General features: G+C 39.1%; 1 protein-coding gene and 1 pseudogene across 1 annotated transcript in view; both read right to left on the reverse strand.

Moving 5' to 3' along the window:
• The window catches only part of ptprz1a (protein tyrosine phosphatase receptor type Z1a), a 103,238-nt gene that overhangs the window by 30,273 nt on the left and 58,053 nt on the right, over positions 1–14,912 (reverse strand). The window contains exons 13-14 of the mRNA XM_072386460.1: positions 13,545–14,087; positions 6,041–6,179 (exon numbers count right to left, since the gene is read on the reverse strand). Of these exons, the coding sequence (XP_072242561.1) occupies positions 6,041–6,179; positions 13,545–14,087 (682 nt within the window). The remainder of the gene's footprint in view (positions 1–6,040; positions 6,180–13,544; positions 14,088–14,912) is intronic.
• LOC140306495 (uncharacterized) lies at positions 10,435–12,409 on the reverse strand (annotated as a pseudogene).

Consider the following 14,912-nt stretch of genomic DNA (forward strand, 5'->3'; position numbering starts at 1 on the left):
GTGTGATGTCACCAATTAGTATGTGAACTTTCTGAAGCCTCGGATTCAAGATTTTGGCTGTTCCAGCTGAGAATGCCCATTAATTAGAGACTTCTAAATCACATGGCAGCCCTGCTATACCCTACATTATCTTCAGTTAGTTTAGTTAGTTTAGTTTAGTTTAAGTGGGATCATAATTTACAAAATGTAGCATAAGAGGAGTTTAAACTAGTGCCTGAAACTATTAATACATTAAAGGAATGTTTATTGTACAAATTTTCAGTTGAGAATACGGGTCATTTTTGTAAAGATGATATATGCTCTGCATGGTCATTTTTGTGCTTCTCTATCATTATTGCAATCTTGTACAGTCAACTAAAGTCCCCTAAATCTGCTTGACCTAAAATGCACAGCTGTGTCCAAATGAGCACTGTCTTGTCACATGGGAGCAAAAATGGACACAATAACAGTAAGATTAGTGCAGATTTGGCGTCCTGCCGCTACCGTTATAAGACACTGACACAACTCCTTATGCCTAAGATAATCAGGCAGATGTCCTTTTCTATATATTGACCCTCTCTAGACACATTCGACTAAGTGGGTGCTGAAAGGGCTTCAACCAAGACGCATCCTTCACTAAAGATTAATCCACTGGTCCAAAGATTATTACCAGCTTAGTACTGCTCAATCTTGGTGATACAACAACAAGCAGAGTGCACAACAAGAACATGTTAAATCTCCAGCATGACAGATAAGATGTGTTGGGTTTGTGAAAAATATGACTAAAATATGACTGCAAGACAGCTTGTCTGTGATCGGATTTCTAAAGTTGCTTATTTCATGGTTTAAATTGGTCACAAGGTTTGCAAGATGTTTTAGGACGAGAAGAACAAAGACTATTGGATTTTCTAAATGGGTTTAATGTTGTTATCTCAAAATCCTGCATTTGGATGTCCAAAGAAATGAAAAACAGCATCTCCTAATGTTTTTTTTTAAACAAATCCATACTTGGCAATGAAAATCAAGTGGTGGAAACAGGGGAAAGCCTTTCTGCAGTTCACTGTTAGTGGTATGAAAGGATAAAACAGGAGGCACAGCAGTGTTTGTGAGAGCCTTGGTGAACACACACACACACACAAATATTCTGAGTTTCTGTCTGAATATGACAGAGGACGGCTACCTAAATTTTACTCCAGTAGAACTTGACTCTCTTGTTGACAGCACTATAGCTTCAATGCGTACAACACTGGACAATGTTGCCCCTCTGAAAAGGAAGGTAATCAGTCAGAAGAGGTTGGCTCCTTGGTATAATTCACAGCTGCGTGTTTTAAAGCAGACTGCAAGAAAGCTGGAGAGACAGTGGCGTTCCTTTAATTTAGAAGAATCTCAATTAGTCTGGAAAGATAGTTTAATAACGTATAAGAAAGCACTTCGTAAAGATAGAACTGCTTATTATTCATTATTGATAGAAGAGAATAAGAATAATCCCAGGTTTCTTTTCAGCACTGTTGCCAGGCTGACAAAGAGTCCGAGCTCTGTTGAGCCATGTATTCCTTTAACTCTCAGCAGTGATGATTTAATGAGATTCTTCATCAATAAAATTGTTTCTATCAGAGAGAAGATTAATGGAATCCTTCCCACTATTATCACTGATGTATCATCAAGTAGAGCAGCTTTAGAAGTACCTTTCGAACCTGAATTGTATTTAGATAGCTTCTGCCCGGTTGATCTTTCTGAGCTAACAACAGCAATAGTCTCTTCTAAACCACTAGACCCAATCCCAACCAGACTGTTCAAGGAGGTTTTCCCCTTAATTGACACTTCCATATTGGATTTGATCGGTCTTTGTTGATAGGATATGTACCTCAGACTTTTAAGGTCGCTGTAATTAAACCTTTACTTAAAAAACCTACTCTTGATTCAGAAGTGTTGGCTAATTATCGACCTATATCCAATCTCCCTTTTTTGTCTAATGTTCTTGAAAAAATAGTTGCCGTTCAACTTTGTGATCATTTACATAGAAATAATCTGTTTGAAGAGTTTCAGTCAGGATTCAGAGTGCATCATAGCACAGAAACAGCACTGGTGAAAGTTACCAATGATCTCCTCTTAGCCTCTGATAGCGGACTTGTTTCTGTGCTTGTCCTGTTGGATCTCAGTGCTGCATTTGATACAATCGATCACAGCATTCTGTTACAGAGACTTGAACATGTTATTGTGATTAAAGGAACTGCATTAGGCTGGTTTAAGTCATATTTATCTGATAGATTCCAGTTTGTTCTTGTAAATGAAGAATCTTCCTCACACGTTGGAGTAAGTCATGGAGTTCTTCAGGGTTCTGTGCTTGGACCGATTCTTTTTACTTTATACATGCTTCCATTAGGTAACATTATCAGACAGCATGGCATAAATTTCCATTGTTATGCTGATGATACTCAGCTGTACTTATCTATGAAACCAGATGAAACCAATAGGTTTATCAGACTACAAGCCTGTCTTAAAGACATAAAGACCTGGATGACTCAGAACTGTTTGCTTTTAAATTCAGACAAAACTGAAGTTGTTCTCTTTGCACCTGAGCGCTTCAGGGAGAAATTGTCTAGTTATATAGTTACTCTAGATGGTATTTCCTTGGCTTCTAGTTCTACAGTGAGGAACCTTGGAGTTATTTTTGACCAGAATTTATCATTTGACGCACATATAAAACTGGTTTCTAGGACTGCCTTCTTTCACCTTCGTAATGTTGCTAAAATAAGGAATATCCTGTCTCAGGGTGATGCAGAGAAACTAGTCCATGCATTTGTTACTTCAAGATTGGACTACTGTAATTCCTTATTATTGGGCTGTCCCACATATTCTCTGAAAAGCCTCCAGCTGATCCAAAATGCTGCAGCCAGAGTTCTGATGAGAACTAACAGGAGAGATCATGTTTCTCCAGTTTTAGCTTCTCTTCATTGGCTCCCTGTTAAATTCAGAATAGAATTTAAGATTCTTCTTCTCACATATAAAGCTCTTAATGACCGAGCTCCATCATATCTTAAAGATCTCATTGTAAGATATTTTCCTAACAGAGCACTTCGCTCCCAAACTGCAGGTTTACTTGTTGTTCCCAGAGTTTCTAAAAGTAGAATGGGAGGTAGAGCCTTCAGTTATCAGGCCCCTCTCTTGTGGAATAAGCTGCCAGTAAATGTCCGGGAAGCAGACACCCTTTCCACTTTTAAGATTAGGCTTAAAACTTTCCTTTTTGATAAAGCCTATAGTTGGCTCAGGTAATCCTGAAACATCCCATAGTTAAGCTGCTATAGGCTTAGACTGCTGGGGGACCTCATCTGTCACACCTTTCCTCACTTTGCTCTCTTTTTCCCCCTGTTTAATTTCACAATTGATTTTATGTACATGTGACATTACTGTGGTTATTAACTTGTGTTTCCCTGTTCCAACAGATATCCTTTGAATGGCGTTATGGTGTTTTTCCCCCCTCTTTTCCATCTTTTCTGTCTTCTCAAACCCCAGCTGGTCGAGGCAGATGGCCACCCTTCCTGAGTCTGGTTCTGCCAGAGGTTTCTTCCTGTTAAAAGGGAGTCGTTCCTTTCCACAGTCGCCTCAGGCACGCTCAGGACGGGAGATTGGACTGAAGACAAGTTTCGGTGCAATCTGTTGGTTTCCTTAGCTAGGATATTAATTTTTGAATTGGCTCTATATGAATTAATTGGATTATGATTACAATGAATTGAATTCCAATTGGCTTGAATTGGACTATATTACTTAAGTGCCTTGAGATGACAATTGTTGTAATCTGGCGCTATATAAATAAAATTTAATTGAATTGAATTAAAAACAGAGCACAATGTAAGACTGTGAATGAGCCCATGATTGGAGAGATTAAGCTTTGGAGGAAAATATGGCACTCTCTATTTGACAAACCTCCCTGTGTGTGTGTCTGCATTTTAACGATCCTTGGGGAAAGATTTCTAATACCATCATAGACAGAGACCAATTACAAAAATACAAACTACTTTGAAACGGGATCACACCTGCCAAAGTGCTCCGAACTAATTTTGTGGTAGTTTTGCTTCAGAAGGTATGACTTTGTACTCATCTATTATTGTAACTAATGTATCATCATGTTACAATAGTAGGATGAGGTGTGTGTGGAACCTGATTTCTGTTTAGACTGTTTCTGTCTTGTTGAGCTCTCTGAGATGACAACCATGGCTTAATCTAAACTATCAATGTGTATTTTAGTCCCAAACAGAAGGGTTTTCCCTTAATAAACCCTTCCATATTGAATTTGATCAATCAATCCTTGTTTGATCTACTATGTATCTACTATGTTTTAAAGTTGTGATGACTAAACCTTTACTTTAAAAAAATATTCTTGATCCAATCTCCCTTTTATGTTTAAAGTTCTTTAAAGAATTGTTGCAGTTCAACCCTGTGACCATTTACACTAGTAATCAGTTTGAAGAATTTCAGTCAGGGTTCGAGCACAGAAGTGGCGAAAGCTGCCAGTGATCTCCTCTTGGCCTCTGATGGTGGACTTGTGTTTGTGCTTGTCCTCTTGTATCTTAGTACTACAATTTGATGCAACTGATCACAACATTGAATTGCCAAGGCTCGAATATGTCATTGGGATTAAATTAACTGCATTGGGCTGGTTTAAGTCACAGTCATATGACAGATTTCAGTTTGTTCATGTAAACAAGAATCTTCTTTGCACACCAGAGTAAGTAATGGAGTTCTGCAAAGTTCCGTGCTTGGGCAGATTATTTTCAATTTATACATGCTTCCATTAGGTAACATTATTAGATAGCATGGGATGACTTTCCATTGCTATGCTGATGATACTCAGATATACTTATCTATGAAACCAGATTAACCAATCAGTTGGTTAGACTACAAGAATGTCTTAAAGACATAAAGACCCAGATGACTGAAATTTCTGCCTATTAATTCAGACAAAACTGAAGTTTTTAGTAGTTTTTTTTGAGTGCTTCAGGGCAACACAGTCTAATTATAATTACTTATACTGTCATAATTACTCTAGATGACACTGCCTTGGCTTCCAGTACAACAGCAAAGACGCTCGGAATTATTTTTGACCAGGATCTATCTTTTGACTGACATATAAACATGTTTCTTGGACTGCCTTCTTTCATCTGTAATATTGCCAAAATTAGGAACATCCTGTCTCAGAGTGATGCAGAAAAACTGGTCTATGCATTTGTTACTTTAAGATGGGACTACTGTAATTCTTTATTACTGGGCTGTCCTGAAAAGCCTGAAGCTGATCCATAATTCCAAAATGCTGCAGCGAGAGCTCTAGCAGGAGAAATAATGCTTCTTTGGTTTTAGGTTACTTGTTAAATTCAGAATAGAATTTAATATTCTTCTCCTAACATATAAAGCTCTCAATGACCAAGCTTCAACATATCTTAAAGATTTCATAGAATGAGAATGATATTTCCCTCTGACTTTGATGACTTTGCTCTCAGACTGAATGAATGATTGAGAATTTTCCAAAGACAAAAAAATCTCTGAAGGGCACAAAATTATTATTATTATTATTATTATTATTATTATTATTATTATTATTATTATTATTATTATTATTATTATTATTATTATCATCATGAGCCTATATCACAGCATTGAAGACTTGAACTGCAATAGTCAGAATTCACATTCAAATACCACACATCTTTAAGTTGTTTGTATGAAAATCATTTCAACCATGCATGATATTATGATGCATACCCTTCTGATGGACTACAAATTGTGTTGTACCACAGTTTGATAAGAACCTCTCATGATCCCCTTTATTTGAACACTGCTGTAGATGCACCGCAGACAATAGAAAAGTGCTTGTGGTACCCATTTGTCATGTATCTCTCTTAGATTTGGACTACATTATCAGTGTAGAAGAGCAAAATTAATCTCACAGTAATGTGTAATTTAGGTAATAATGGAATGATAATGTTCCTCTCTATGTGCAACATATATAAATACATTGTTCTGTCATGTCTGTCATTTACATCTTTAAATCTGCAGAAATACTGACCTCCAGTAGATGAGAATACCAACTAGGGCAATCAGGCTGAGGACGGTGACAGTGGAGATGACAGCTGGAGGAACCACAGTCTTTCTCTCTCTTTCCCTGATCAAGCCAACCTGGGACTCGTGGCTGCTGTCACTGGCATCTGAAGAGAATGAACAAAAGAGGGTAGAAATTAAAGATGCTTCTGGAACAGAGAAAGTTTGAATTAGGGTTCATCTGTTTCACACAAAGGCTTGTTTTTTTCATAATTTTTAGTCTTTAAAATTGTGAACTACATTCCAAGTTATCCAAAATGTAAAAGCATGACTTCTTTTCCACATATTCTCTAGTTTTATTGTGGATCTCATCCTTATATTTTACATGCATATATGCTTATTACCAACGCATTTAGTCAACATAATTTCAACTGAATAACCATTTATAATATCTATTCACTTTTATTTGTTATAAATTTGCCATTTGTCCATTCATCCTCTACTTCTAGCTAACTATTTCAATCACAGCTCTGCTGGCAAAGTGGTGAGTAACACCAGGTCCATCTCAAGAGAGCTGTGAGACCCTGTACAAACATGAAATATGAGACCCTCTCACACGTGTAGTACTGTAGTGCTGTGAGTTGGACTGCATACATAATCTCAAGTGCAATACATTTTTTAAACAATTAGAATAAAACTACCATTGTGAGCATAAGCTCAGCTATCATCAAAGGATGTGAAATCAAAACTATCTGCTTAAAACAATTTATTTTATATAGTCAAAACAGCTTGGTTGTCTGTTTTGACTGGTATTTCTGTGTTTTTGTTGTATAGCTTAGATCTTGCTTAAAACTTGTCATTGTACATGGCCTATATCTCTACAGTGACTCACAGTTTATTATTATATCAACCAAGGATTTTGCTCTCAGACTGTAGGCTTAATTGTGGTTCCAAGATTTTCTAAAAGTGGAAAGAGAGGCAAAGCCTTAAGTTATCAGCCCCCTCTACTGTAGAACCAGTTGCAGGTATGGGTTTGGGATGCAGACAACCGCTCAACCTTTATGTTTAGGTTTAAAACTTTCCTTATTGATAAAGCTTTTAGCGAGGGATAGCTCAGGTTACACTGCAACTCCCCTTAATGCTACTTTAGGTCTAGACTGCTGAGGGACCACCCATGATGCATCTCTCCTCTGCTCTCTTTATTCTCCGTGTACATATGTCATTATGTTTGTCACTAAATTTAGTTTCTCTTTCTCAACAGGTATCCTGGGTGTTATGGTGCTTGTTGTCCCCGCTTTCCTGTCCTCTCAACCAGAGCATGTGAACGGAGCTGAGCGGGAAGAAGCCATATCAAGCTGGTCGAGGCAGGTGGCCACCCTCCCTGGTTCTAGTTCTGGTTCTGATGGAGGTTTCTCCCAGTTAAAAGGGAGTTTTTCTTCTTTACACCATTGCCTCACGGTTGCAGGATTGAATTGATGGGAAGTTTCAATATGATCTATTAAACCTTAGCTGGGAAACTTTTTGAAAAAAAAATGGAATGATAAATTGGAATGATGTGGATTTTAATAAATGTGATTTCTTTCTATTGTAACTGGATTATAATGAATTGGATTAAAATAGGCATAAATCGGACTGTATCTTTAAAGTGCCTTCAATTTAGTTTTATGTATATAGCGCGGAATTACAACAAATGTCATCTCAAGGCACTTAAATAATATTGTACAATTCAAGCCAATTGGAGCTCAATTCATTGTCGTCATAATCCAACAAAATCCAATTAATTAATTTCAAAATAATCCAATTAATTCATACAGAGCCAATTCAAAAACAATTTCTTAGCTAAGGAAACCAACAGATTGCACCGAAACTTCTCTTTAGTCCAATCTCCTGCCCTGAGCATGCCTGAGGCAACTGTGGAAAGGAACAACTCCCCTTTAACAGGAAGAAAGGCAGAACCAGACTCAGGACGGGTGGCCATCCACCTCGACCAGAAGACAGAAAAAAGCTTTATCGAAAAGGAAAGTTTTAGTCCTAACCTTAAAAATGGAGAGGGTGTCTGCTTGCTGGACATTTACTGGCAGCTTATTCCACAAGAGAGGGGCCTGATAACTGAAGGTTCTGTCTCCCATTCTACTTTTAGAAAATCTGAGAACCACAAGAAAACCTGCAGTTTGGGAGCAAAGTGCTCTGTTAGGAAAATACCTTACAATGAGATCTTTAAGATATGATGGAGCTCGGTCATTAAGAGCTTTATATGTGAGAAGAAGAATCTTAAATTCTATTCTGAATTTAACAGGGAGCCAATGACGCAAAGCTAAAACTGACGAAACATGATCTCTGCTGTTAGTTCTCATCAGAACTCTGGCTGCAGCATTTTGGATCAGCTGGAGGTTTTTCAGAGAATATAAAGAATTATAGTAGTCCAATCTTGAAGTAACAAATGCATGGACTAGTTTTTCTGCATCACTCTGAGACAGGATGTTCCTGATTTTGGAAATATTACGAAGGTGAAAGAAGGCAGTCCAAGAAACCTATTTTATATGTGAGTCAAATTATATATTCTGGTCAAAAATACCTCAAAGGTTCCTCACTGTACAACTAGAAGCCAATGAAATACCATCTAGAGTAACTATATAACTAGACAATTTCTCTCTGAAGCACTCAGGTCCAAAGAGAATAACTTCCCTTTTGTCTGAATTTAGAAGTAGACAGTTCTGAGTCATCCAGGTCTTTATGGCTTTAAGACATACTTGTAGTCTGACCAACCTCATCTGGTTTCATAAATAAGTACAGTTGAGTATCATCAGCATAGCAATGGAAATTTATGCTATGCTGTCTAATAATGTTACCTAATGGAAGCATGGATAAAGTAAAAAGAATTGGTCCAAGCACAGAACCCTGAGCAACTCCATGACTTACTCTGGTGTGTGAGGAAGATTCTTCATTTACAAGAACAAACTGAAATCTTTAAGATAAATATCACTTCAACCAGCCTAGTGCAATTCCTTTAATCCCAATAACATGTTCAACTCTCTGTAACAGAACGCTGTGATCGATTGTATCAAATGCAGCACTGAGATCCAACAGCCCAAGCACAGACACAAGTCCGCTATCAGAGGCTAAGAGGAGATTATTGGTAACTTTCATCAGTGCTATGATGCACTCTGAATCCTGACTGAAACTCTTCAAACAGATTATGATAAATGATCACAAAGTTGGGCTACAATTGGATGTTTGATATAGGTCGATAATTAGCAAACACTTCTGAGTCAAGAGAAGGTTTTAAGTAAAGGTTTAATTACAGCAACCTTAAAAGTCTGAGGTACATATCCTGTCAACAATAACAGATTGATCAAATCCAATATGGAAGAGTTAATTAAGGGGAAAACCCCCTTGAACAGTCTGGTTGGGATTGGGTCTAAAACACAAGTTGGTGGTTTAGAAGAGACTCACAGAGATCAACTGGACAGAAGCCGTCTAAATACAAATCAGGTTCTAAAGGTACTTCTAAAGCTGCTGCCCTTGATGATACATCAGTGATAATAGTGGGAAGGATTCCATTAATCTTCTCTCTGATAGAAAAAAATTTATTGGTAAAGAATCTCATGAAATCATCACTGGTGAGAGTTAAAGGAATACCTGGTTCAACAGAGCTCAGAGTCTTTGTCAGCCTGGCAACAGTGCTGAAAAGAAACCTGGGATTATTTTTATTCTCCTCTATCAATGATGAATAATAAGCAGTTCTAGCTTTACGAAGGGTTTTCTTATACGTCATTAAACTATCTTTCCAGAAAAATTGAGACTCTTCCAAATCAGGGGAACCCTACTGTCTCTTCAGCTTTCTTGCAGTCTGCTTTAAAGCATGCAGCTGTGAATTATACCAAGGAGCCAACCTCTTCTGACTGATTACCTTCCTTTTCAGAGGGGCAACATTGTCCAGTGTTGTACGCATTTAATCTATAGTGCTGTCAACAAGAGAGTCAAGTTTTGCTAATTTAAGTAGCCGTTGTGTGTCATATCTGCACATGTCACATGGCAGTGAAGAAAAGGATGGTGGAATTAACTCTTTAAATCTGGTTACAGCATTCTCTGATAGACACCTTCTACATGTAAAATTCTTCTCAGAAGTCGTACAGTCAAGTAATGTAAATTCAAAAGTTTTTTAAAAATGGTCAGACAAGACAGGGTTATGAGGGAACATTGTTAACCGTTTACTCTCAATGCCATAAGTCAGCACAAAATCGAAGCTATGATTAAGACAGTGAGTAGGTCTGTGAACACTTCAGAGTCTAATATAGAACTAAAGTTAATATTTAGGCTGTTATTTTCAACATCTACATGAATATTAATGAGAATTCAGACAGAAACTCAGAATAATGGCCAGGTGGTCGATACTCAACAACTAGTAGAAGAGGTTTTTTGTGATTTCGCCTTTGGGTGGGAAAAACTGAGAATCAGAGATTCAAAAGAGCTCAAACTAATCTTGGGTCTAGGACTGATTAATAACCCTGATCTGAAGATAGCTGCCACTCCTCCTCCTCCGCCTGTGGTTCGAGGAACGTGAACATTTAAATAGTCAGAGGGAGTTGATTCATTAATGCTAACATGATCCTCCTGCTGCAGCCAGGTTTCTGTAAGACATAATATGTAAATATGATGATCACAAATCAAGTTATTCACTAACAGAGACTTCGAAAGGAGAGCTCTAACATTTGATTAGCTATATTTTGTTCAGTTAAAGTTTTTATTTAAATATTTTTTGCACAAGAGGATTTGCTCCTTTTGTGTTTATTTGGAGGGGGGGTAGCATCAGGTGGGAAGCCTCAAAGAAGTGTCTAAGACTACAACTCTGCATCCTGGTCTCAACCCTGGGCTGTCATGTTTTTTCATGACTAATAAATTCGTCCATATTTCTGAGATATTTATGAGAGCCGCTCCTTCCAAAGTGGGATGGATGCTGTCTCTCCTCATCAGACCAGGTTTTCTCCAGAAAGATTGGCAACACCCATTCCAACATCCCGCCAGTCCGACTACCCGCTATTCCGACATCCCACCAGACCGACATGCAAACGTCCCACCACTCTGACAAGGCTTTCCGTATAAGGAAATGTACGTTACTCAACAGGTGAGTCCACATGAGTCCACAGTCAATCACACACTCCAATGCCACTTGTTTCAACTTCTGAAAATTTAATCCAGGAAAGGCTCACAAACATGGACCAAAATGGTTCCATAATACGCACAAAAATTAAAAAGAAACGAATGTTAACTAAAAAAAAAGCAACTAAACAGCAGGAAGTGGTCAAAATTGGTGTTTTACGCATGCCTCTGTGCGTCTGACGCATGCCTCTGTGCGTCTGGCACATGCGTCTTCGGGCTCTCCCACGTTAGTTTGTGGATGAAAGCTATATTCAGCTCCCCTTACATGTAAAAACAATCTCTGCATGACATTTACTCCCAGGTGTGACCAGTTAGGTCTTTAAGACATCAACAGGCTGTATAAAGAATTGCGCAACGTCAACATGTTTGGCACAAACACCAACGTGTTTTTGCCAAATGCGCAAAGCTCATCCACGCTTCCCAACATTGGAGCAAGTACTCATAAATCACGTGAATAACATGAATAAACGTTTTTACTGCATTTTGTTGCCAAACTTTAGGGCGTATTTGCGCCGGCATATCATTAATACAAAATGTAAATGCCATTCCGACAATTGGAGGCCCATGTCGGACTGGTGACATGTCGGAATGTCAGCATGTAATCTATGTAGACCACGTTGTTTGCTTGACACCATCAAGACAACCAGTGATTGAAGGAAGACATGCGACTAAACATGTCATCACTGGTCAGATTTGGCAGGGGTCCAGAGAAAACTACGGAGTCCGACATTGTTTTGGCAAAATTACACACCGATGTATCATTCATTTTAGTGACATCCGATTGGTGTAACCGGGTGTCATTACCGCCGACGTGAATAAGCATTTGACTGTATTTACGCTTATCCTTAGCCAGCAGTTTTAAATAGGATTCTACGTCACCTGCTCTGGCCCCTGGAATGCATTTGACTATGGTCGTTGGTGTCGTTAATGCCACGTTTCTGACTATAGAGCTGCGAATTACCAGGGTTTTGTCCTCAGCGGGTGTGTCGCTGAGTGGGGAAAATCTATTTGACACGTCGACAGGTTGATGGTGAACCACGGTCTTGACTTTAGGACTATGATTTCTCTTCCTGACTGTCACCCAGCCACTCTGGGGTCCCTGCTGCTCGGGTTCTAATTGGGGGCGACTAATGGAGCTAGCTACGCTAGATGGCTCTGCACTGGCTAAAGGGGTATGGCTTGCTATAGCATGTTTTTCAACGGTGCAAAGCCGAGCTTCCAAGCCTTGAGATGACATTTTTGTGATTTGGCACTATATAAATAAAACTTAATTGAATTTAAAAGAGTTGACTTATCACTAAATATCTGTTTGATCCAATCATACACCGATTCTTGATTCTTTGTCCCAATGTAATCTTTTTTCATGTTTTTTTTCTGCTTACGTTAAACATGGTTCATATTTGGCTTTTCTGTATCTAAGTCCCAGTGCCTTCAGACAGTTTCTTAGAGTTCGGTCACAAACACTGAGTCCTGTTTCTGTCTTCTTTCGGTTCTGTTGAGTGTTCAGGGGCAAAGATAAAGAAATACGCGAAGAATGGTATACTCATATTATAAAGAGACCAAAGAAATGATGTCTTCATTTCTACATAGCCAGTTAGTTTCAACTGACTTATTAGATATCAAGATGATTTGGTTTTCAGATCCTAAAACATCCATCCATTTTCTATACCTGGGATAGCTGGAGCCTATCCCCTTCATTGGGCGAGAGGCAGTGTACACCCTGGACAGGTCGCCAGTCTATCACAGGGCCACACAGAGACAAACGAGACAAACAACCACACACACTCCTAGGGACAATTTAGAGACACCAATTAACCTAACATGCATGCTTTTGGACGGTGGAAGGGAGAACACGGGGAGAACATAGAGAACATGCAAACTCCACACAGAAAGGCGATGGTGCTAACCACCACACCACCGTGCAGCAGATCCTAAAAGACAAATCTTAAATTTGCTTCGAAGGATTCTAAAACATGGCCTATATATTTAAAGTTACACTTAACTTATACTTAAAGATTATTTTTTCACTTTTTCAAGAATCTGAACAGAAAATTTAAAGATTATTTTGAAATGTCTTATGAACAGTGAAGTCAATGAGAGATGGGAATCTTAAAAAACACTACTGCTTTCTGGCGGCCATGTTAGCACTGGTGAAGAAAATATTTCTTTGACACAAAATTCACTCTTCAGATCCTGTTGATATCAAAGAATTATTTCAGTGAGTGAATCTTCTTTTTAAAAGTAGAAATTAAATACTGAAATGTCTTTGCTTTTTGTTCTTTATTTAAAAAAGACAAATTATGGATTAGTCATCTTTTAGTTGTGGGGTTTGTTGTTCCTTACATTAGTAGCACATTAATTTTTTTTTTTACCTGCGACTGGCTCTTCTTTCTCCAAATCTTTCTCTCTGTGCTCTGAGATACTGAAGTCGGAAGATGTCTCGTTGTCGGTGAGGATTTCACCCTGCCCCGAGCCACTCTCCTCTGCCTCGCCCACTGACAAGGGTGAAGTCGAGGTTGCATCAAAGATAGTCTGTGTTGCTGTGCTTCCTAGCTCTAGTGTTACGGCACTGCCACTGCCACTTTCAAAATAAAATGCTGACGAATATTCTTCAAGATCATCTGGGGTCTCGCCAGATTCGAAGGTTGTGAAGGGAGGAGTAGTGATAATGACTTTGGTAGAATAAGGGCGCATGCTCTCCTGAGAGGCAGATGTTTCAACCCTGTACAACTCGTGATCAAAGGACTCAGGAAATTTTACCGAGGCAGAGGCAATGCTGCTAGTGTCTAACACCTGTCCTTCTGGGGTAGGGGCTAAGGGGAAGGATGTGGGCGAGGAAGGATTGGAAGAGGTTTGAAACCCAGTGTTCCTCTTAGATGCTGTTAACCAAGAATCCACAATGGTAGGCGCTGTGGCTGTAACAGAAATATGCAGGTCACTAAGGGTAGCTTGGAGGAACTGGGACTGTGGAGAGGACAATGATGGAGATATAGCTCTATGGGAGGGCAGCAGCTGGTCTAAAGACAGACCATTTGAGCTCACCGCAGACAGAGAGTGTAGTACGTTATCTATACCAATACCAGAGGCTGAAAGAGGAACCACACTAGAGCAAAGCTCTAAACTAGTAAAGTCCCAGGCTGGTGACGGCAGCAGTAAATCAGAAGAGGCATGCAACCAGGGTGAGAATGATGTTGGCTCAAGTGAACAGCCACACATGATGTCCACATCACTAGCTATAGAAAACCCATCACCAATTATCTCAGTGAGAAAAGATGTTGTGCTCCCTGTGACATACCACAAGTCTTCAAAACCAAATGATACAGGTCTGGATAAGTCTGTGGTGGCACCAGAATGGCTGAAGTCAGTAGAAAGAATAAGTGAAGGCTGGAGAGTGGGGCTAAGTGAAAGAGGGATTTTTGATTGGGACAAACCCCAGGAAAATTTGGACAGTTTAGCTGCAACAGTGGTGCCAGATGGATCCATCACCATTTGGAGAGGAGGCGTATCACTGAATACTGAGGGACCAACTGTAGACAACATATCACCATTGCCATTGCTATCATCAAAACTGACAAGAGGGTAGAAAGAGTCAATCTCCCAAACAGACAGGGAGTGAGAGGGGTGTTGGGAATGATGCAGGGTAGTGGCATAGAGATTGGAGACTGCAGAAGAAGCCAGGACATTGTTCGACAACCCTGTAGTAGCAGTATATTTAGAGTTCAATGCAAAGACAGAAAACA

The sequence above is a fragment of the Leuresthes tenuis genome, unplaced genomic scaffold (assembly GCF_036924035.1).
Source record: "Leuresthes tenuis unplaced genomic scaffold, fLeuTen1.0.hap1 SCAF_5, whole genome shotgun sequence".
Classification (NCBI taxonomy): Eukaryota; Metazoa; Chordata; class Actinopteri; order Atheriniformes; family Atherinopsidae; genus Leuresthes; species Leuresthes tenuis.